This window comes from Vanessa atalanta, chromosome 1, assembly GCF_905147765.1.
Source record: "Vanessa atalanta chromosome 1, ilVanAtal1.2, whole genome shotgun sequence".
NCBI lineage: Eukaryota > Metazoa > Arthropoda > Insecta > Lepidoptera > Nymphalidae > Vanessa > Vanessa atalanta.
Window position 1 is genome coordinate 2317000 of NC_061871.1, and position 23154 is coordinate 2340153.

General features: G+C 31.5%; 1 protein-coding gene across 2 annotated transcripts; it reads left to right on the top strand.

Annotated features, from left to right (window-relative positions):
* Positions 1-934: 934 nt before the first annotated feature.
* LOC125064680 (epidermal retinol dehydrogenase 2-like) lies at positions 935-22464 on the top strand. 2 transcript variants are annotated; one of them, XM_047671863.1, is made up of 7 exons: positions 935-951; positions 15854-15992; positions 16488-16639; positions 17172-17349; positions 19439-19624; positions 21835-22017; positions 22317-22464. In XM_047671863.1, coding segments are annotated over exons 1-7 (921 nt in total). In that variant the 5' UTR covers positions 935-949; the 3' UTR covers positions 22398-22464. The 2 variants fall into 2 exon arrangements, with proteins under 2 accessions (XP_047527819.1, XP_047527808.1); XM_047671852.1 differs by lacking the exon at positions 935-951 and adding an exon at positions 10873-11011.
* Positions 22465-23154: the final 690 nt, after the last annotated feature.

The following is a 23154-nucleotide window of genomic DNA, read 5'->3' on the forward strand; positions in this document are numbered from 1 at the left end:
TTTTACAATATTTGAATATTCATTTGAATGAAATAATATGAGTTTCCCTCATTTTTAAATAAATATTTAAAATATTTAAAACAATTATATATTACTACTACTAACAATTAGAATATACAGGAAATACGATACTTCATCTAGTATAAGTTATAATTTTTATTAAAAATTTTCTAGATCTAACTTATTAACATAACATACATTAAGTTTAGAAGTTTAAAGAAATAGTTGTCTGTCCTGATTTGAAGAACTATCATTGTTTGGGATGTTCATGTTTAATTCATTGTTCTATCAAAAGTTCAATGACCTGACATAAATTGTTTTACTTTAAACATTTTTATTATTACTGTATACATTGCTAATGAATATCTGTGCTTGTGCAATTGTAATGTTTTAAACGACACACACGCACACACACACGATGACCGAAGTCATGCATCGTAACTATATTGAAAAATTGTACTATTGGCTGTGTATTTTCATACCATTTTCACCTAATAATTAAAAAAATAAACAGATTAACAGTAATACTTATATAAAGTAGTAATGAAGTATAGTAATAGTGTTCTAAAGTTAAATTAAATATTTTATATATCAATAAACAAAGTTGTCACATTATTAATCTACCTACATGCTACAAGTTAAAAAAAAACAATGTACTCTAGTATTATTCCACGATTTATATCAATCATATCATATCGCCGGCAATAGCTAAGCATAACATGATATGAATTTCGTTATTTTTTAAGCAACTCACTTAAAGTTTCGCACGTTAGCCCTAGTTGCGTAAAGGTCAGTCGCATTTCATCTGTCAAAACATTCCATTCGGCCTTGAAAGAGAATGCGTGGTACAGCACCAGTTAAGTCAACGAGTTCATTTTCTAGGTCGAAGATTTAATTTGAGCTCGTTAACGTGACCATAAAACTGCTATGAATAATATCTAACAATATAATGTAAGTATTTTTTTTAAGTATTTATAATATATTTATCTAGTCTGGTACACTTTTAAAGTTACTTAACGGCATGAAATTTTGCACAGGAATTAATCGTATTAAACAGGAATTTACAAAATTCATCTTCTAATCTGGTAAATTGGGAATGAAAGTTTGTATGGAAATTCATAATTTTTGATGTTAGATATATAAAAAGTATTTATCCTAAGACAATTTGCTAAAGAAAGTAGTTAAATCTCTTATGACAATTCATTACCTAAGAGGGTGAAACTTAGGATGAAAGTTTGTAAATTATTGCCTTATTTTACTGTTAAAAATATGGATATCTGTATTTGTTTATGATTAAAAGATTGTTCTTACAACGTTTTAAAAATCACCACCTAAGAGGGTGAAAGTGGGGATAGGTTCATAGAAAGTGTGCTTTAAGGTAAAATAAGGGGATGTGTGCAATGCATGTCACAAAAAATCTCTTATATTTAAGAAAACTGTAAGTTTCTGTACAGTATTTCCGATAGGTCATCGGGTACACGGCTATTTATAGATATGATTATTTGAGTTTCATGACACTTGTCTTATAATAAACTCAGCTGACGTTATCCTGGAGGTAAATATTATACTGACTATTAATGAGCCATAGCCACAGTACATACATACATACAGGTCTTTCAAATAAGCAGTATTCCAAAAGTTGGAAGAAACTTCACTCTTGAAAAAAAATCCAGATGGCGCTGCGATCAACATAACCTATTTTCACATAATTAGTCGCTATACGCAAACAAGGCGAGTAGCCTTTATAATTAAAATCAAGTTCAGTGATTTTTGTTTCACAACTTACTATTACTACACGTGATATAAACGTGCACTACTAGTGGTTTCGTTGTTTATTTTTTTACGATTCTAAATCTGATTTGGATACATTTCTGTGTTTTTTTTTTTTATGAAAATTAATTGAGACCGTTGCGAATCAAAACAAAAACAATGACTAAAACATAATTACTAGTTTTAACTCACATATATCATACCTAACATTAAGTAAAATTTATTGCTAATTAAAATAAAGAGTGAATTAACATTATACATAATAGCATAAATATTTTAAATTACTTTTAAAAAACCTTCATAAAATCCAGTTAAAAGTAATTAAAATTTTAATTTCATTTAAACTAGCTTACAACCAAATTGAAATATTTTATTGCATTAACAGCCTGTAAATCTTCCACTGCTGGGCTAAGGCCTCTTCTTCTTTTTGAGGAGAAGGTTTGGAGCATATTCCACGACGCTGCACCAATGCGGGCTAGTGGATACACATGTCAAAGTCAAGTCAAAAGTCAAAAATCTTTATTCAATATAGAAGTGTTTACACATGCTTATTGATTGTCAAAAATCTACCACCGGTTCGGAATTTAGCACCTCGGACCTGAGAAGAACCGGCGAAAGAAACTCAGCGGGATATATATATATATTTTTTAAACATTTTCCATGTACAATGATAATTATATTTTAGTTATTTGAAACAGCCTGGAGACGATCATTTTATTCCCAAGGTGTGCAATCAACTAAAAAGTCATTAGTGTTGTAATATCCTTTAGCACACAAACGCTCTTTAACGATTCTTTTGAATTTTATAATTGAATAATTTTGAACGTTTTCTGGGATCCTGTTGTAAAAACGTATACATTGCCCCAAAAAAGAGTTACTAACCCTGTGTAATCGGGTACTTGGAGTAACAAGTTTATTCTTGTTCCTAGTGTTAATAAAATGTACGTCACAATTTCTGGGAAAATCATTTATGTTTTTGCGTACATACATAACATAATCAAAAACAAATTGAGAAGCAATAGTCATTATTTTAATTTCTTTAAATTTACCTCTTAACGAATCTTTTGAGCCCAGGTTATAAATTGCACGAATAGCCCTCTTCTGCAGTACAAAAATAGTATTAATGTCAGCTGCATTACCCCAGAGTATGATGACATACGACATTATACTGTGGAAATAACTGAAATACACAAGGCGAGCCGTATCCTCATCAGTCAAAAGTCTAATTTTTTTTACCGCATAGGTTGGAGAGCTGAGTCTATTCGCCAATTTATTTATATGGGGGCCCCATTGGAGCTTAGTCTATTGTCATACCAAGGAACTCTGTTGATTCTAAAACATCTAATGCTTCCCCGCTTAAACGTACACTCGTTTTGACATATCTTACATTGAGAGTAGTGAATTTAATACATTTAGTCTTTTTACTATTTAACATTAAATTATTAACACTAAACCAATTTACTATTTCAGAGAGAGTATTGTTCACATAGTCATATATTGAACGACGTCTTTTTATTTTAAAAATTAAAGAAGTATCTTCAGCAAACAATACTATCTCGAGTTTATCACCTAGGAGATGTGGCAGGTCATTTATATAAACAAGGACGAGAAATGGTCCAAGAATTGATCCTTGAGGGACCCCCACAGTAACTGGAGACACGGGAGATCTATTTCCATTTACATCAACCCTCTGAATCCGATTGCTCAGATACGAAATCAGAAGTCTGAGTGCAGTGTCCCTAATTCCATAATGACGTAGCTTCCTGACCAAAGTTTCGTGTTGCACACAATCAAAGGCCTTAGATAAATTACAAAATATCCCTAAGGCAGCCTGTGACTCCTCCCAGGCCCTGTAAATATTTTTAACGAGCTCAACACCAGCGTCAGTTGTCGAGCGACCCCTTGTAATTCCAAATTGTTTCTTTTGTAGCAACTTGTTATTGTTAAAATGTACTAGCATTTGATTTAATAATAACTTTTCAAAGATCTTGCTAAGAGTTGGTAGTACAGAGATGGGCCTATAGTTGTTGGGGTCTGATGTACTACCTGACTTAAATATTGGTAATACTCTACTATGTTTCATGAGGTTAGGAAACACGCCACTAAGGACACATTTATTAAATATAGTGACAAGGTAGGGTGCGATTACATCAATTATTGAATTGACTACCTTGACAGAGATCCCCCACAGATCGGCCGTTTTCTTAATATCTAGTGATCTGAAGGAACTTGTAATAAGTTCCTTCAGATCACTAGATATTAAGAAACCACTTCCACTTACTGTATTAAATTTAAAGCTAATATTACATTCTTCCACATGGTTTTTTAATAATGATTCAGCAACGGTAGGAGAGGAATTTAATGAGTTAGTAGTCGAAAATGGAATGTCAGCAAAAAATTTTTCAAAAACAGTTGCAACATCCCGATCTGAGGAAAATAAATTGTTGTCAATAGATAAGCTAAAGTCGGAGATGTTATTTTTGACTCTTCCAGTTTCGCAATTGATAATTTTCCATGTCATTTTAATTTTATCAGGTGCGCCAATCATTTTTTTTTTATATGCAATGATTTAGCTGTATGACATACACGTTTGAATAGTTTAGAGTAGGCACTAACATAACTGATAAATGAAAAAGACCGATTGTATGATCTTTCACTATAAAGTTCATACAACCTATGCCTACTCTTGTGAATTCCGACAGTCGCCCAATCATTAAATTTAAGAAAATTCCTAGAATAGACTGTCTTGGAAGTAAATATGGCATTAAATTCTGTTTTAATTAATTAAAAAAATATATATAAAGCTCATTAGAATTATCATTTAATTGTAAATTTGAGAGCTTTGCCATGATATTACTTCTGAATTTCTCAATTCGATACAAATTGATTAGAATAAATATCTGTTTTAAATCCTTAGCATTATTTTTTATTTGCGAATTAAATGAAGCCAATTGTCCACAATGATCAGAACTTAACATATTTATAATATATTTATGATTAGGTACACAGTTGGTAAATATGTTGTCAATACATGTTCCAGTGGATTCAGTGATTCTAGTTGGCTCTAAAAATAAGTTAATGAGGTTATATGAATATAATAATGATCTGAATCTAATACTTGTGCTATAGTTTTCTAATAAATTTATGTTGAAGTCACAAATAAAAATATATTTACTTGATCTAGATAATTTCAATAATGCACTTTCTAATATTTTCTCAAATGCTTCATATAACCCGCTAGGAGGTCTGTATACGCATACAACAATGATATACTCAAGCTCTGCACAGGCTATTTCAATAGTCTGCTCAATAGAAAGGCTCACAACATCCTTACGTTCTTTAAATTTTAGATTTTTGTTAATAAGTATTAATGAGCTACCACGTATAGCTTTTTTTCTACTGAACATACTAGCCATCTGGTGACCACTGAAGTTAAACATAAACTGATAATTTACAAGCCAATGTTCTATTATACATAAAATATCAATGGCATTACTGTTTATGAATAACTCAATTTCTAAATCTTTTCCTGTCATTCCTTGAATGTTTTGGTGCATGTGATAGAATTTCGTTGAAATTGAATACGATGACACTTATTTTCTTGGTATTTATTGTAAATTAATTTATACAGCTGGCAAACGATTGTTAAGTGCATCATATAAATATTGTATTATTTGTATAAATATAGCATTATTCGAATGATTTCATGAGCGACGATCAAGGGTTAAAACCCCAGCGAAAGCCAGTAAGTTTTTTTGTAATAAGAATAATTTTGACAATCAGTTCAATTTAAGACTGGGTTAGGTACCAGTCAACTATTTATTTTTTGTGTTAAGCGTAGTTATTAGTAACGAGAACATGAAACGCTCATCTCACGTAAATAGTGTGGATGTCAAGCGGAAAAAACTGCAGCAGTAAAGCGCAGCTTCTTATATATTAACCTTTAAGGAAACATGCTACATTTTCTGGTATAAGTATATTGCTTTAATAGCTTTTTCATTAAAATAATCGAACTCAGTAGGGATTTTTTATAGACAATGGTTGGATGGTTTAACATCAAGAATACTGGTAAATGTCTAAGTATTAAAAAAAGTAATTAACCGCCTGTCAATGTCCAGCAGCAAGTGTAAGGCTTGTCGTCCCCTTAACTTCTTGATCTACACCACACTACTTCAATTTGAGATGATGAGTATTCATGTGACAGATTTTTATCCGACTCGTATATGATTATTAGTTTCTTTGCCACTGAGCTCAAGATTAACACATATTAAGCACGTATAGATTTAGTGGTACTTGTCCGGTTTCAACCCGCAAATCTTCGGATACGATACACCCCTTAAAACAGTGGTAAGGTATCTCAGCTCACAGATCCAAAACTACACCGAGTTCAACTTTGTAAATACAACAAGGGCAAGCGAATGATGAAACATTTTAATAATATAATTAAAATAATTAAATACAATGAAACACATTACTTAGTATAGAATAAATAATAACGATTATTTTATAATTGTAGACTTAATAACAAATACCGAGGAAGCATAACTGACCTGAGCAAATGTTCCATCAAGGATCCGTTTAAAAGCCAGTTACGTCACTAGAATAAATAAACTTCTGTGCATTACTATATATTGAATGGAGTAAGTATAATCCCATAAATCGGTCCACTCACTCGCAAATCAAGTTCGCCGTTTTAGACGGTTCAACGTTGATCTAGCTTGCCCAACTATCCATGGTTTGCGTCATTGTTTTGTATGAAACTCTTCAACGTACAAGAATATTTGCCGCTGTCGAAATAATTCTCTAGATTGGACGAAAATATTCTTGTTTGCTTCAATGATATTTTGCAAGGAAACCACTTTATTTAGAGGACATGATTGAAAGTTTCGCCAAGAATATGTTTATACAATTTTAATTATGCATCTATTTCTTTGAATACGTTTTATAGCATATTTTTGTATTAAGAAATTTAATTCGATTTGATGTCTTTTGGTATGTGTCATAAGAATTTATTTTGGATATTGCAATCGCGCAGTCTAAGAAACATTCGCCAGATTTCGCGCCGCCTTGTTACATTATTTCCTGCTAATGAGGTACAATAACAATAAAACGAAAAACAGCGTTGTTCACATAGTATTGACATATATATTTTAAGAATAATTGAATCGAACCTTTGTCTATTCATGATTGTATTTTCGATGACCTCTTAGTATGTCGTGAGCATTATCGCAATCGTATAATTTTGAAAACATTTTAATTAATCGATAAAATTCCGCTGTCATATTAAGGCGGGAATGGGAACAATTATGAAAACTTTGATTATGAACATTTTAATCTTTATCTTACGTGACCTTGTCGATATAATCTAACTCATGGCGAATCTACATAAATAGAATAAGTCTTATGTCAGGGAGATCATTCAATTAATTATTATTAATAACAATCGTATTGTTGTGTAGATAAAATTACAAGAACCGTTATATATAAAAAATATGTCTAGTATGTTAGTATGTATGTTATAAGTTAATTATATAATTTTATGTAAGGTGAGACTTCAAATGTATTTTAATTCTACTTTTCCAAGCGCAGAGGAGCACTTAGTATATTTTTAAAAGTGCAATCATGCATTTCAAAAAGACAACACTTTTCAGCTTCATCCTATTGACCTCTGGAGCTCAGTACTGGATTGTAACAAGACAAATGAAAATGTTCATGGAATATGAAGGTATTGAAGGTATGGAATATATAGAGAATATAATATATATAATATATGTAGGCAGAGATGTGGACATCTGAAATATCTAAGATACATAAATTTGTTTCTCCGCAGACATTGTCTTTTATTTTAGTGTGCCTGCATATTTTTCTAATCAGACAGCATTATAATTTACGTTTGCGCTTTTCTTTAATCGATACATGGGTTACAAAATTCTTCAATTTTTCATAATGTGTCCTTGAAGTGGTATTCTGATTTTCTTGGGATTTTGGTATCCTCGGCCGATCTGGGTGGTATTCGGTCAGTCTGTTTATTGTCGAATCATCTCAACGATGAATCGCCATTTTCAGGTCGTAATACGGATCTCCCTGGTAGTCGACATTTGTTGCCCTCTCCCTGGTAGCCCTCTTCACAATTTGACGGTGAATACCCAACGCGTCTTCGCCGTCGTCGAAATAAAATACGATTATTTTCGTGTGTCGCATTATTGCAACTACTGCATGAAATATTCTTATATTTAAATACCCTTATTTGTTATAATAAATTTCTCTTAAGTTATCTATGCATTTATTCACAAAATGTTAGTTGTTGTGATACTGGTAATAAAAATGTTTAAAGCCTATTGCTGAAGTCTCAAATAAAACCTTAAAAATATTTTTTATGTCTTGTCACACTTGCGCGATCAGATAATATATCGAAAAATAAACGTACATTTAGTAAAATATTGCCTTCTTATTCGTATTTTATGTTTACAAAGTGTTTGAAAGATACGTAAATGTGTTGTACTTACCTATACAGTATTTCAGATACCATTCCAGAAAGATATTTGTATCAGAAATACTTATATTAAAATTGTATTTCAGATACTTTGTGTATAATTATCACTATTTAGTTCTTAGTTTTGTTTTGTTACTTGGCCGGCTTTAACCATCTAGGCGTCTCGGACTAGACGTGCATATTTTGAAATCAGCTTGATACGTTTTCTTTTTATTACACTAAGAAATCCCCACAAGCTAATTTTTCGTGTGTTTTTCTGATGTATGTTTGCATGTTTCTATATTCTGGCGACAGAACTATTGTCACCTTGAAATATTAACGCGAACGCAGGGAGTTTATCATTTTAATAAATATTTTATTTTACATTTGAAATATTATGGTCAATATCAACGCCTACATAAGCCATATAGGTACGCTTAAAAACATTTTTGCTAATAATTTATGTCAGGCATTTTTTTTTATATTAAAAAAAAAATGAAACAATGTGTTTAAAATTAGAATTTTACTTATCACTAGCTGTGAATTGTGGTTTCACGTTCCTGTCTGAAACACATGATTATTGTTTCGTATATAGATACGAACGTATAAACTATAAACACAAATCTTGGTAAGTAAACATCAATTTCTGTGCACTGTCGATCCAAAATCTCGGGTTGACAAACGTTGAATAAATGCTCTATATAAATAATTTTAATCTCAACATTGTTTTTTTTTAGACATTGCCCCTTGTGATCACCATCTCCTTGCCTCACGGGAACTTATTGCATCGCACCGCCAGTAACATTACCAATAAATAAATATCGTATTAGCAAATATCATATAATCAGCTTTTCGGGGGGCTTGTGAGAATAAAGGACCTGGGCATGTACTGCAGCTGCCCCATATGTGCCTTAAGGTGAAGATGGTAATGCTAATTTATATCTACTTTAGGAAATTTTTAAAATTAGTATCTATATTTACACATGAATAACACGTGTTTTTTCCTCCAAAATATTAATTAAAATCAATAGGATAGGGTTATATTAAAGGACGCAATTAATTATCATAACTAATATTATAATGAGAAAGAGAGTTTGTCTGTTTGTTACGCAATATATAACAAGTCGGCTCTCGGTCTCACAGAAGGAGCCGGCACTGCACACCGAGCATTCCCTACGGAGCATCACCGACACAATTGCGCGCAGAGAGTGGTCTTGCCAGAGCTGACGGACCAGGATCTGCCTATACCCGAGGCACCCCTTCGAGTCTGCGCCAGGTCTTAATAACGCCTTGCTTACCTCTAGTTCTCATGTTATACAATGGTTATCACTGATTCTAACAAATTAAGCGACATTATTGTGTATATACACTGTTTTTTAAATGTCACATTGCATAAATTGTTATTTTATCATCAGTTTATTTAAGCGACACATTAAAGATTTTTATTAATACTTTTAAAAGCATTGCTTCAAAATTAGACATTCGCTCGCCGCAAGTTTCTCTTTTGTTGTATTATCTTGAATAATGCGTTATCAGACAACGTTATCAACCTCTATATAAATATTATGTAGGTACGGGCAGTATATCTGTGTATTTAAAAGCGAACCATCCTTTTGCACGATTAAATTAAAATTTAAGGTCGAATTTTTGTGCACCATTATTTTTTAACATGTGAAATCATAAGAGCATGAACTAAATGTATGATGATAGGCCGCGACCTTATTATTTTATTAAGCTACCTTCTCACGATTAGATTTAAGTCGAGCAATAAAACAAAAACGACTTTGAATTGTCTGACATACTTCTAATGAAATTGATGCATACAAAAAATATTTAATTAAAACATATCTCGTCGTCTAATAAAATTTAATATTATTTGTTTTTCAATCACAGATAATGAATACCTTTAACATGTTTAAATGCGACCTGTATTATCGAATAAGACGACAAGCCTTCTTAAATATAAAATATGAAAAATAATTTATTCCATAAAATTAATTGCAATATATTATACAAGCAAAATATCAGCAGTAAAAAAAACCCACAAATAAGTTCAATGTTTTTTAATAAATTAAATGACTAAAAATTTAAAAGAAAATCATCTTATATTGATGTTGATAAATTTATGGAAAGATACAGAATCTATCGGGATATAAATAGATGGACGCACAACACTCATCCTGATATCACACAAATTCGTATGTGTACGTGAGAGAAAACAAACACAAAATTTGAATTAATTTACAATAATATTCGTTTTAGGATATTAACTACCTTCTTTTTTAAATTGTAAATGTACGGGAATGAACTTACTTGTGACGCACGGCTCACACTTCAACGTCAGATCCGCACTATTTACGATATATTTTTGAACTATATCACAATTAAACATTTTAAATAAAAATTAATGTAATACAATGAATAGGGTTTTAATAATCATAAAAATAAAACAATAAAATCCTAATAAATAAATAATATACAACCTTCACACAGTTATTTAATATACGCCGCGTTTTTTAAAATAGACGCTATCGATTACTAAACTTTCTATAAATAAAATCATTGGTTCGTTGCGTGAAGTCCCTTTAGAATTGGACAATGTTTCTAAACTGTAGAGATTAATAAAAGTATCTTACGTGAAATTATTATCAAAACGAATCCAAAGTTCATAGCTTGTATTACAAACATCGCTCACGGTTATCACTTATCAACTTCATTATTATGTGAATTTCCTTAAGAGTGCCGACAAGCAAGCACGTATTTAAAAATGTAAGTTATTTTCGTTTATTATATTTTATAAACAATAATTATTATTATTAACGACATTTTTATATTTTTTAAATGGGACATTTTGAAATAAGTTCATTCGTTAAAACAATTTTAGTGTATTTCTATTCATTTTTATTTATTACGTTATATATATTTGCATGTTCATTGTGTCCCGAGGTAGCTCAGTGGTTAGCACACATCTTAACGAAGATGGCAGGTTGAAATTCGGGCAAGCTGATTTTTCATGTGCTTATTTGAGTTTATAATTCATCTCATTGACGGTAGCATATGAATCCTGCATATGTCGGATGAACATCACGTAAATTTGTATTTGCATTGTAGACGCGTGGTGGAATAAGCTAGGAACCTTCTCCTTAAATGCAGAGAAGGACTTCACCCACCAGCATTAAGTGGCTGTTAAATTTAAAAAAAAAATGAATACGTGCAAAAAATACACGAAAAAATTATCATTTAATACCTTTAAATAACTCATTCAAGGAGGTTATGCAGCGTTCCCACCAAAGTAAGATCCAAGTGCCAAAACAATAGGCGAGCGATTCATTAAAGCGTAAAAAATATACAAATTCAGACGTGTGAAGTGTTAAATAAATTGTAAGTAATATTCAATATGTCAATCAAACTGCTATTGTTTAATGAGTTTCATGTGTTATTATACGAATATGTTCCATTAATGTAAACTAACAAGCTGAAATTATCCGACTGTTGGGCAAAGGTCTCCTCCACCGGCCTCTCCTCTTGAGGAGAAGAGCCTAGAGGTATGGAAGTATTGGCTTATTCCACGGTACTGCTCCAATGCGGTTCGGTGGATATTTATTATTTCAAAGAAAAATCCATTATTTTAAGATTGTGAAAATATAAAGTTATGTGGAATTAGTTCAGACCTATCAAGCTCAGGATGCCATACAATTAAGCTCGTTCTGGTTATTTTAGTAGAGAAGTTAAGTAAATAAATTTTAATGTGACAAATATTGTCAAATATACCTATTACCTGAAATATCCCAAAAGAATACTAATACGACTTCATAAATGACGTTACAAAAATAGGGCGTTAAGGTTACACAAATGTTAAGTGTCCAAAAACGTTATAAGTGAGTTGTGACGACATTAAGACTTAGTCTGGTACCAGTATTATTAATAAACAAAATAGAAAAGTCAAATCGAATACCTATATCAAAATATTTTTTATTCAAGTGGGCTTTTTATTTATAGGGATAAATTTAGTGCCGGTTTAACCATATCGGGGCTCCTTAGCAATCCCTGTATCGGGGCCTCTTTGCCCTTTCTAGCTGTCTAAAATATTTTTTTAACCATATATAGCAATTTCATTCGAATTCACAATGTTTTTACTAGATATGCTATTCGCCTAATTAAACAAGAGTGATATTTGACTTCAACAATTTCATTAACAATGAAAGCCTTGTCTGCCTAGTCAAGTGGTTAAGTTATATGTATCGTTACCAACGTAAAGTAGATTCTACTGAAAAAAAACCAACCATAAACTCGGTAGTTACATTTTTCTTCATGAAATACATACGTACTTAACATTAAATTTATAGATTTATACACGAATTAAAATATATGTCATGAATGGATCTCTCAGAATGCGAGTACCACGCTTATTTATCATCTAACTGTTCATGCATTGTGTAATCATCATCTTCAATAAAATACTAGTTCAACGATATAAACAATTTATTGCGCAATATCACTTATTTCAAACATACATTAACTCAGACCAAATTCAAAATCTGAATTACTTTACCCGATATTTGGACTTTGGCAGAATATTCTAGTTTGAAGGCACCAAAAATCAAAATCAAAATAAACTTTATTCAAGTAGGCCTTTACAAGCACTTTTGAATCGTCATTTAACAAACTATTTAAAGTAAAGCTACCAACGGTTCGGAATGTAGATTAGATGTAGAACCGACAAGAAACTCAGTAGTTACTCTTTTTAAACATCTAAAAATACAGTCGTGTTAGTTAAATACATTTACATATTATGTATGTTATATATCCTGCCTGGAAGTCAACAAGCATAAACTCCACGCTTTTTATCATCTATATAATCTTGTATCGAATAATATTCTTTACCAATGTATTTTTTACGAGTGACTTGAATCTATGAAACGGCATCCCCAAATACAGTATAAGAAATGGTTTATACTTCTGTCAGTTTCTACGAGCGATGATGGATACAATCGGTGGTGTTTCTTTAGCATTAAATTCCGTTATCTTATTATAACATACAAATAATATCATGATATAAAAAGAGTGTAAATGAAAAATGCTTGATAAGATTAATCGACGACAAAATGTATAGTTATAATTTGATAATTGTAAGTCTCTCCCTCTTATTACTTTTATAATTTTTGGGTCCGAATTTGCAAGTGCCACCAAAAAAAATCTCTGGATAGAAGTTTAAATTGTTAAACGATAATTAATGGCAAGTAACACAGATAATTCAACAGTTTTTAAATTTAGTTTTTAAAATGGTTGAAGATACTGTGAAAGCAAAAGAGAAAATTAATTATTTTATAGTTAAAAGCATCTCACTGCATGCTTCTACAGCTAAGATGCTGTAAAAGTTCCCGTAGTTTTTAATTCCCGAAGAGACAAAAGTCTCCTCTAAAAATTACTATGAGGCCAATTATTGTACATGCATATATAGCTTAAGTTGCTTTCAGCGTGTTCGTTTTTTTTTTTTCGATAAAGGAATTGTTACTATGACAAAGGTTTGTCTTTGCAGAATTAAAATTCTCAACAGATAATAAAGATTTCTCAAAGTTTTTGACATAATGTACTTCTCATTGCAGTCATTAAACGTGATGGACTTCAATATACAAGACAAGATTAATCCGATCGGTTTTAAGGTCAGCTACCTTGAAACAGTACAAGTCATTTTATAATATCCAAGATAACACAAGACACAATTGTATTCTGATTATTAAATTTTGATAAGTAGTTATTAATTTGTAACGATAAGATGATTACATAAATATTTTAATCTCACAGAAATAAGTCAAAGTCAAAAGTTCATTATACTGATTGTTTTGTAATTAATACTTGCAGTCAATGTTTTTCAAAGTACAAATATATACGACGATGATACGTTTATTTGATTGAGGCATTAACTATATATAAATAAGAATTTAAAAAGTTACTGTATAAATCATGACCACGTGGAATGGTGGCAAGAATGCTAGTAGTATTCCTTCTTTGAATTGCAATTTCGATCAAAAAATCATGATCACGTGAAATGGTGGGAAGAATACTAGCAGCATTCCTCCTTTGAATCGCAATTTAAATCAAAAAATGAACCAGCCATCCTGTAACCATTGGTGGCAATAAGGCAACCATCAAACTACAAAAAAAAAACCAAACCAAAAACCAAAAGGCACCAATAAGGCAAGGTGTAAAATACGGTTGAATTTTTAATAATAGGAAACTGATAACAACACATATTGGCAATAAAACAGACCCAGGTTATTCGCTGATAAAACATATTATTACCCGTTTCCCTATCATGAAGCGACGCGATATGTGACGTCTCCGATGCTGAGCTTAGAGAGTTATTCTTGTTCTAAAACAATAAATAATTAGTTCCAAAAGGGGTTGAATGAATATAAAAGTAGTGAATAGTTTTTTATTGAAAGTCTTTTTATCCTACTAATTTAAATATGAACGCGATATCTCTGTGTCCTGTTTGCATTTAAAATTGTCATATCTTAATGACAATAAAATTTATTCATTAAATTTCAGTAGATTATCTATCGCATTCATTGAAAAAATACATGCATTAGTTATGTATTTATTTTCAGTATATATAAGTGATAACATTTATATTAAAATATATTTTATAGTTAGTTTTATCTTTAGTTTTATACTTAACAATATTTATTTCTGCACTACCATAAGCTTGTCTGGTACAAATTGCTTTTAATCAATACAACCTATTTGTATAGCTCTTTGAGGTTGTTATATGCAAATGGTCCGTCCGCGGCTTCTACGGCGTGTGTGGATGACCTATGCATTTGTCTGTACTCCTGACAAACATGTGTTAGATTTTTTATAAAGACTTAACACTATGACATTATGTCAGGATATTTTAAGATAATTTCTATTTCTTTATTACTTTATTATATTTTAAGGTTATAAGATAATAAAAGATTATATGTAAAACACAAATATTTATTTAACCATTATAATAGATGTAGCAATCGTAATATTGTACCAATTAATATTTACGTTAAAACCAATTACCTTAAAACTAACTTTGTATCTTGATAATTGCAAAAAAAAAAACACAATTCATGTATTGATTAATAATTTAACAAGTAATAACAATTATACTATATCACAAAATTATGTCGTACCTTAAATGTTACCACCTTGCTGCTCCAGAAAGAGTAAAGTGTCAAAGTATAAAAGTATTCTGTACGGAGCTTCCATCACATATATAAGCCTCACTACAAATCACGTGACTCACAATATTGAACATAAAAGTACCCTCTTATTTAATATCAATGTTATCAATACAATTCAAAAATAGCTTAAATTAAATTATTATTATTACAGAATTGATTAAAACATACAATACATAGTGTAAGCCTTGTTTGTAATTGTCTAATTATTTATTTATTTCTTACTTAATCTGACACATGCAACCATAAATAAACTACATTTATAATGTTAGTTAATATATTATATATAAACTAAGATTTTTTTTTTTATTTGGTGTATGTCTGCTTGGAGTTGTAATATTTAGTAAATAATCAAGAATATTTTCAAAAAATATGAAATAATGGTATCTGCTCCCAGGTTCGATATACAAGGAGCAATAAGCCTTGTGTTTGAATTCCTTTGGACTCTGATCAAGGTGAACTATGAAACTATTCGAGGAATGTGGAGGGTGCTCGTTCCTCCTGAACCAAAGGAAGTTAAGGATGATATTATATTTGTAAGTATTTTTAACTATTTTAAACTCGGTGATAGGGCTTTGAGAAAAATACATTTATTTCATTTGATTTTGTGCAAGCTCATCTGGATATGTATCAACCACTCACCGTATATTCTGCCACCAAGCAGCAATACTTAGTAATGTTGGCTTCTGTTAATAACATCTCAGTTCCCAAGGTTGGTGGCGCATTTATTATGTAGGAAATGGTTAAAACTTAACGTGGCTCCAATGTCTATGGGCAGTGGCGACCAATTACCATCAGGTGGCCAACTTGACCGTCCGCCAACCGTTACAAAAAAAAAACAATCCTAAATATAATATATAAGGTAACTGAATATATATATATATGTATATATATTGTTAGTTCGATTTATTATTGGTAGTTTCTTCTTATTCGCTATAAAGCGTATTCCTATTTAACTCTTTCTTGTTATTGAGCACAGGTGTGGTGGGAACATGTGACACTTAATTGAGTATATTGGATTGTCAAATTAGATAACTGGAACCGGTCATGGCATCGGTCGCGAGGTGGCTTTGCGCTTCGCAAAACTCGGCGGGACCATAGTGTGTGTCGACATCAACGCGAGCAGCAACGAAGAAACTGTCAAACTCATCAAACAGGAGAAAGGAAAGGCACACTCCTATCAGTAAGTTACGTCATAGAGCTTTTAGGAAAATATATTATTTAAGAATTAAAGATTTGGAAGTATTTGAATACAAAACGAAAATAATTGGAAAACGTTTATTTGAGACAAGAATATTTTAAAATTGAATAAATAAGTATATAGGTACAAAGCTTACATGACTTAATCTACACAAAAAATTACAACAAAGAGAAAAATAGATTAAAACATGTTATCATTTACTGCTGCGTCTTTGTCTCCGTTCATATTTTACTACAGAAGAAAAAGTCCTTTCTCTGATAGTCCAATGCGTTTTGACACAATTCCGACATGAATCAAATCAAATCAAATCAAATCAAGTTTATTCAAGTAAACTTCACAACGAAGCGTTTTTGAATCACTATGACACTAGCATGTTTGACTACGAATAATTTCTAGGTAGAGAGAAAACACAACGACTGTTTACTAGGCTTACACGGGCTTACACAATAAAAAAACAAACTAATAACTAGAATAAGGTTTTCTCTGTGTACTAAGTGATCAAATATATTAAAAGGTGTGACGTCACGGACCGTGCAGCTGTAATGCAGCTGGCCGAGAGAGTTTGTCGTGAAGTCGGGGACGTGTCTATTCTGATCAACAATGCTGGCATCATGCCTTGCAAGCCTGTCCTCAAACAAACTGAGCAAGAGATTAAGCTGATGAACGATATCAACATTAACGCTAATCTATGGGTGAGTTAACCGTCCACTTCAAAACACGTGCTATATTTTTATCATTCATGCGTTCCTAAACTATTCATCCGTTGTGTTGAAACTAAGGGGAGATATTCTACGTAAGCCCACTAGTGTTCCTAGGGCACACAGCCATGCTTTTGTTTTGTTTATTGAACAATTTAGTTTACACCTGAGGCTTCTTTTGCCTTTTAGGTATTGTTCGTAGGTAGGTTTTAACAAGTAGCCTATGTCCTTCTTTAGGGTTCAAGCTTGCTTCATAACAAATATAATCAAATTGTGTTCAGTGGTTTGTCAGTGAAAGAGTAACAGACAGACAGACAAACAGATTTACTTTCGAATTTATAATCTTAGTATAGATTATTAGAATAGTTATTAATATATATAAAATTCTTATATATATATTTTTTATACATTTCTTCTCCTTAGTATTTCCTCGCCTTATAATCATCATAACATTAATCATATACTTTATCTTGAAATCAGCTTCTGTACTCGTGACTTCGTTAAAATATTTTAATTATTTTTAAGATTTCGTAAATACAAAGTTCTATCGCTCATGAGGTCAAAACATTTAAGAGATAAAAAGGTACCAACCGTATGTGAACATGACGACTATTTACGATCTTTATAATTTAAAGTTTCACTAACTATGTTTCAGGAAAAAAGTTTGGATGTTTCTCTAAAATCTTTGGAATGTATAATTAAATACTAAAGTTTCAAAAATATCACCTAAATGTATGCTGCAAAATATTATTCGCACACAAAACACTTCAATCAAAGATAACGGTGTTTGTAGTTTGTACTGCTCAAGTTGATGACCTTATTGTGAAAGATTATTAAACTTACTTTTATCAAAATATATCAATTTATTATATTTGTATCGCAAATACATTAAAAAATCATCATTCAGTATTAATGACAGTGAGTACTTATCCTAAGTATGCCACAGTATCCAGCGTAGCTATCACAGGGCAAAGCGGTGCCCTAAGATGAGGTGTACCTAATAACAACACATCAATGTTAAAGAAAAAAAAGTTAATTTAAGTATAACTGTTTATAAATTGTTGTAATTCGTTAAAGAGAAAAGTATTTTTTTTTACAAAATGTTATATTTATAAATTTTGGGTAGGAGTTCGAATGTTTTCTCAGTGCAACGTCGCACCGTAGCCTTTATCCGCCTGGCTATGCCATTGAGGGATTGGCTTGTTCTTTAGGAGCACGATGTTTACTATGTTTTCCTTCACCGCCTAACACGAATAAGTACCAAGACTAACAGGTTTATTGGTCAAAATTCAAGTGTTCTAACTACTGCGCTGTCTTCAGCATATCAGCTACGTACCTATATCATATTAACAGAATATACATAAATATACAAAGTTTCACTCCAGGTGACTAATGCTTGTTGGTGACAAAAGGTCATAAAACATTATAGATAAAAATAATCCGATCATTTAAATGTTGTTATCTTAGCTATTCATTGCGTTTAATACTATGTTAAAGAAGTTGTCATTACATTTACATTATGTTTAAATATTTTCTTATCGCCTAACATGCACACACATAAAAACTTATTGGTATTTTTAAGTCATACATTTTCTTTTAACTTATTCGGCAGAATATATATTTTGAAAAAAAAATTTGTTGAATTTCAATTCGATGTCACAGTATAGAATTATGTAACTTATAACCATATAAAGTATTAGTGACTGCCTCGATGGTCTAATGGCTTATAAGGCCGTAAATCCTCAGTTCTGGGTTCAAGGCCCGGCCCGGGTCAATGAAAAGTTATTGGGTTATTCTATAGAGATATTTCTAGTTGTTAGCGTGCCTCGAGAAGCACATGAATTCGTAAGGTCCTGCGCCTTATTTGGTGCTGGATTATAAGAGTTAGGCAATTGACTAGACTCAAGTACACGTCTGTTTCTCTTACATTCTGTTCGCTTAGACTTACACTAGAAAATTTCCAGTGGCCTTTTTAGAACTTTGTACCACCATGCCAATGTAAGACTTATATTGAATAACAAATAACATTGATAGTAATTATAATGTCATTATTATATGCGTTTTTTAATGGTGTTTCCAACAGACGATCCAAGCTTTCCTCCCATCGATGATCGCCCGTAACCACGGCCATATTGTGGCGATGTCCTCGATGGCAGGTCTAATGGGGCTCACTAATTTGGTCCCGTACTGCGGCTCAAAGTACGCCGTCAGGGGCATCATGGAGGCCCTCGCCGTGGAGCTCTCAGATGATCCGAGAAAATTGAATGGAGTAAGCTTCCTTTATATTTACAAACATATTTTATTATTATAACTTACGGTTCAACGCGGATTCGCTGCTAGCATTCTTGCCACTTTTCGACGCAGTCATAATTTTTACACTAACTATTTTTATTTGATATTTTTATATAATTAAGGCCTATAAAGAAATATATCATCATGTTGGTCATGAGATCCACTTAGGCATTATTCATGCCTAAGAAAGAGCGTTCATAATATTGATTAAAAATAGGCCTAACTAAACTAAAACTTTGAAAATTATTCGCTCCGGGCTGCTATAGTGTAGTCATACCTTTATTTAAACAATGGTGTCGTATAGGTACAGCGATAAATTTTATCGAATGTTCAATAAATTAAATACAGTCTACTTAGCTAATCAAGTTTGATTGAAGGACAAGAAGGAGCAGTTTGTGGAATATCTCATGATTTTTTTCTATGAAATCTGAAAGTATCGATATTAATACAAAAATTAAAAAGTACTGTAAACAAATGTATGTGAGAACAATCTGCAAACTCATCGCAGAATACAGTCGTTTAATATCAGAAAGTGATATGCGACAATCAATTTATCAATTAATAATTACATTTTAAAATACGGACGCATCAAAACATCTTATCACCGCAACTTGGAATTCAATATTTCACGAGTGAGATACGAAGTGAGTCGTTACAGAAGTATAACATTGCAGATCGCAGAACTAATAGTAAGAAAATAATAACCTCTAATCCAACTTTCCACATATTCATAAAAACGTAGGTGAAGTTATATAATTATCAATTAATTGTGATAGTTGTGTCATATTTAAAATATACGATAGTAAAATCGATAACTGAAACAAATAAAACTAATTTAACGATGCCTATTCGATAAGATACTAAATCGTCCTCTAAATACAATATATATTTTTTAATATAACTGATACGAAATACCTGCCTTCATTCTTAGCTATATAAAATTAATCTCTATAAATCGTTTTTGATCAACCTTAGAAACAAAGACTACTATTAAAAAAAAGAAATGAGTATTTTATAAATTTATCTAATTAATGAATTGTAGTTTTTATTTGCCTGGTCCGGGATTTGATTCCAATACTATAGGACCTATAGTCTCATGTGGTTCACTTAGTCATGTCATGAAACGAATATATTTAAATATGTTTAAGTTTACCTTTCACAATAATAGATTATGTAAGGCAAAGATAAAAGAAAACGAAATCATAGTTTCTGTGACCTCCTACAACATAAACTTACTCACTTTATAATACAATCTAATATCTAATACATATCTATATGTTAAAGTATATAAATAGTCTTGATAATTATTGATATTCGTATCATTTATTTTCATAAATTAGATTAAGAGCTAAAAGGATGAACAGCTTATCAGATATTAACCTCACTCTGTTGTAAGTCATTGCGTCTTAAAATGTTTTAAATTATGATTATTTATTTCATATGGTCAATGTACGAGCGCTTTTAGATAACATTGAAATTAATACTTTTGAAATCCTTTGGATCAATATCTATATAAGAATTATTAACATTAAGGCTTTAACTATATATGAATAAGAATTAAAAATTGTTACTGTATAAATAATGACCGATAATGTGGGATGGTGGCAAGAACGCTAGCAGCATTTAACCATTGAATCGCAATTCCGATCCTCTGGGCAAAAGTGAACCAGCCCTGTCACGAATGGAGGCAAAAAGCGCGAGGTGATAGGGTTGAATTTATATTTATAGGAAAACATATTGGTAACAAAACAGACCCAGGTTAGGTTTGATTTGGTGATTCTATTAATAAATTATAAATTTTCATTGTTTTGTTTCGTCTTTTTAAAAATGAAAACCTTTTTTTTTGGATTCGCTGAAAAATCCTAAATACGGCGAGGTTTTATAAACATATTATATATTAAAATGGATGTTGGTACGAGTATAAAAGTTGGCGCGTATGTGTTTTTGTTTGTGCGTTGGATAGCGCTCCAGCGCATCGATTTCTATACCGTTCAAAAATTGCTATACACGCCGAGCGCTTCTTTTTTATGGCATCATAAAGGCGGACGGCCAAATGTTCCACTTCGTGGTAAGTGGTCACGACTGCTAATGCCTAATAAGTCATTAGCACAAAAATGTAAAGTAAATCCTACATAATTGGATTGGTGTCTCGTAACAACTAATTTTAAAAGTATTAATTCCACACAGATCAAATTAACGACAATATGTCCATACATTGTGGATACTGGTCTTTGCAAGAAGCCTCGCATCCGGTTCCAAAACTTGATGAAGGTCGTGACCGCTGGTGAAGCTGCTGATATGATCGTTGATGCCGTTCGCAGGGAGATCGTGGAAATTACCCTCCCCTATGAACTTCACTATTTGAATAGGGTAAGCTTAATATATTTAACCAATAACACAACTAAAAGCGGAGAGGGTCATCACAGCGGAAGATTTTCTAACTATATTTTTTTTTTCTTACATAACTGAAGCCGAAACTAATTTCACAATTTTGCAAACTCTGTGTTATCAGACTCGACTTTTAATTTTTAGCTACAATCTTTCTAAACATTTCACAGTAACTACAGAATTTATTATCATTAACTGTATAGTGGGGGTGAAATCTTAAATCGTAGCATACAAGATAGCAGTTCAGGCAGCATAGTGTTTTATGTTTATTTATTTTTCAGTATATCTACCGCTTGCTACCTTTCCCCGCTGCTCGCGCTTGGAACGCTTTCTTCAACACCGGTGTCGACTCACATGAATAAATATAATTGTTTATATAAAATAAATCCCTAATTATAATTAATTTAAATAAATTGTTCGATTTTTGTATTTTTATTCGTTTTTTTTTCTTCCTCATGGCCTGTTTCTTGTGTGTTTATTATTATTGTGTTCGGAAAGTTCTGAAGTCGCAACGTCTGAAAACGTCATACTTTTTTTAGTAACTATGTTTACTAATAGTGGCGTTTTAACCTCGAACGACGGAACACTTTCAGAAATTCTTGCACTTAGACTAAATCGAGTGAAATACCAAACATTATTGTATCAACAGTAATATATAAATAACAACTTAACACTTAAAATATATTATATAATCAAAATATAGCTTAATTATTTAGTTTACCAAATCATTAAATAATATTTACCAAACCAATTAATTCGGCTAAAAATCTAGTCACATTATATACATCATTTTCATAATGTAATCTGTTAGGCTAATTATAATGCTAATGTTTTCAAATTGATAACGTAATGCTGTAGTCATCTGTCCCGGTGAAGATCATCTCCATGATTGATCGTTATGATGTTATGAAAATGACGATATAGGTTTTCATTTTTATAACTTTGATTAATTATATGTCTAGATTAGACTGTCAAAGCAGAGAATGCGTAGAAAAAAATATTGCCCAACAGTTGACCACTAAATACACGCACACTGGTAAAGTAGTGTGACGTTTAACGTGTGGCAAGAGTATCTGTCACACACACCAAGATAATACAGTTGGCCCGTTGGTTATGTTT

Excerpts from the sequence above, each read along its gene's own strand:
- LOC125064680 (XM_047671863.1), top strand. Across the intron at positions 15,993-16,487 it reads TTAAGGATGATATTATATTT|ATAACTGGAACCGGTCATGG; the intron begins GTAAGTATTTTT and ends TTGTCAAATTAG. Across the intron at positions 17,350-19,438 it reads ACATTAACGCTAATCTATGG|ACGATCCAAGCTTTCCTCCC; the intron begins GTGAGTTAACCG and ends TGTTTCCAACAG.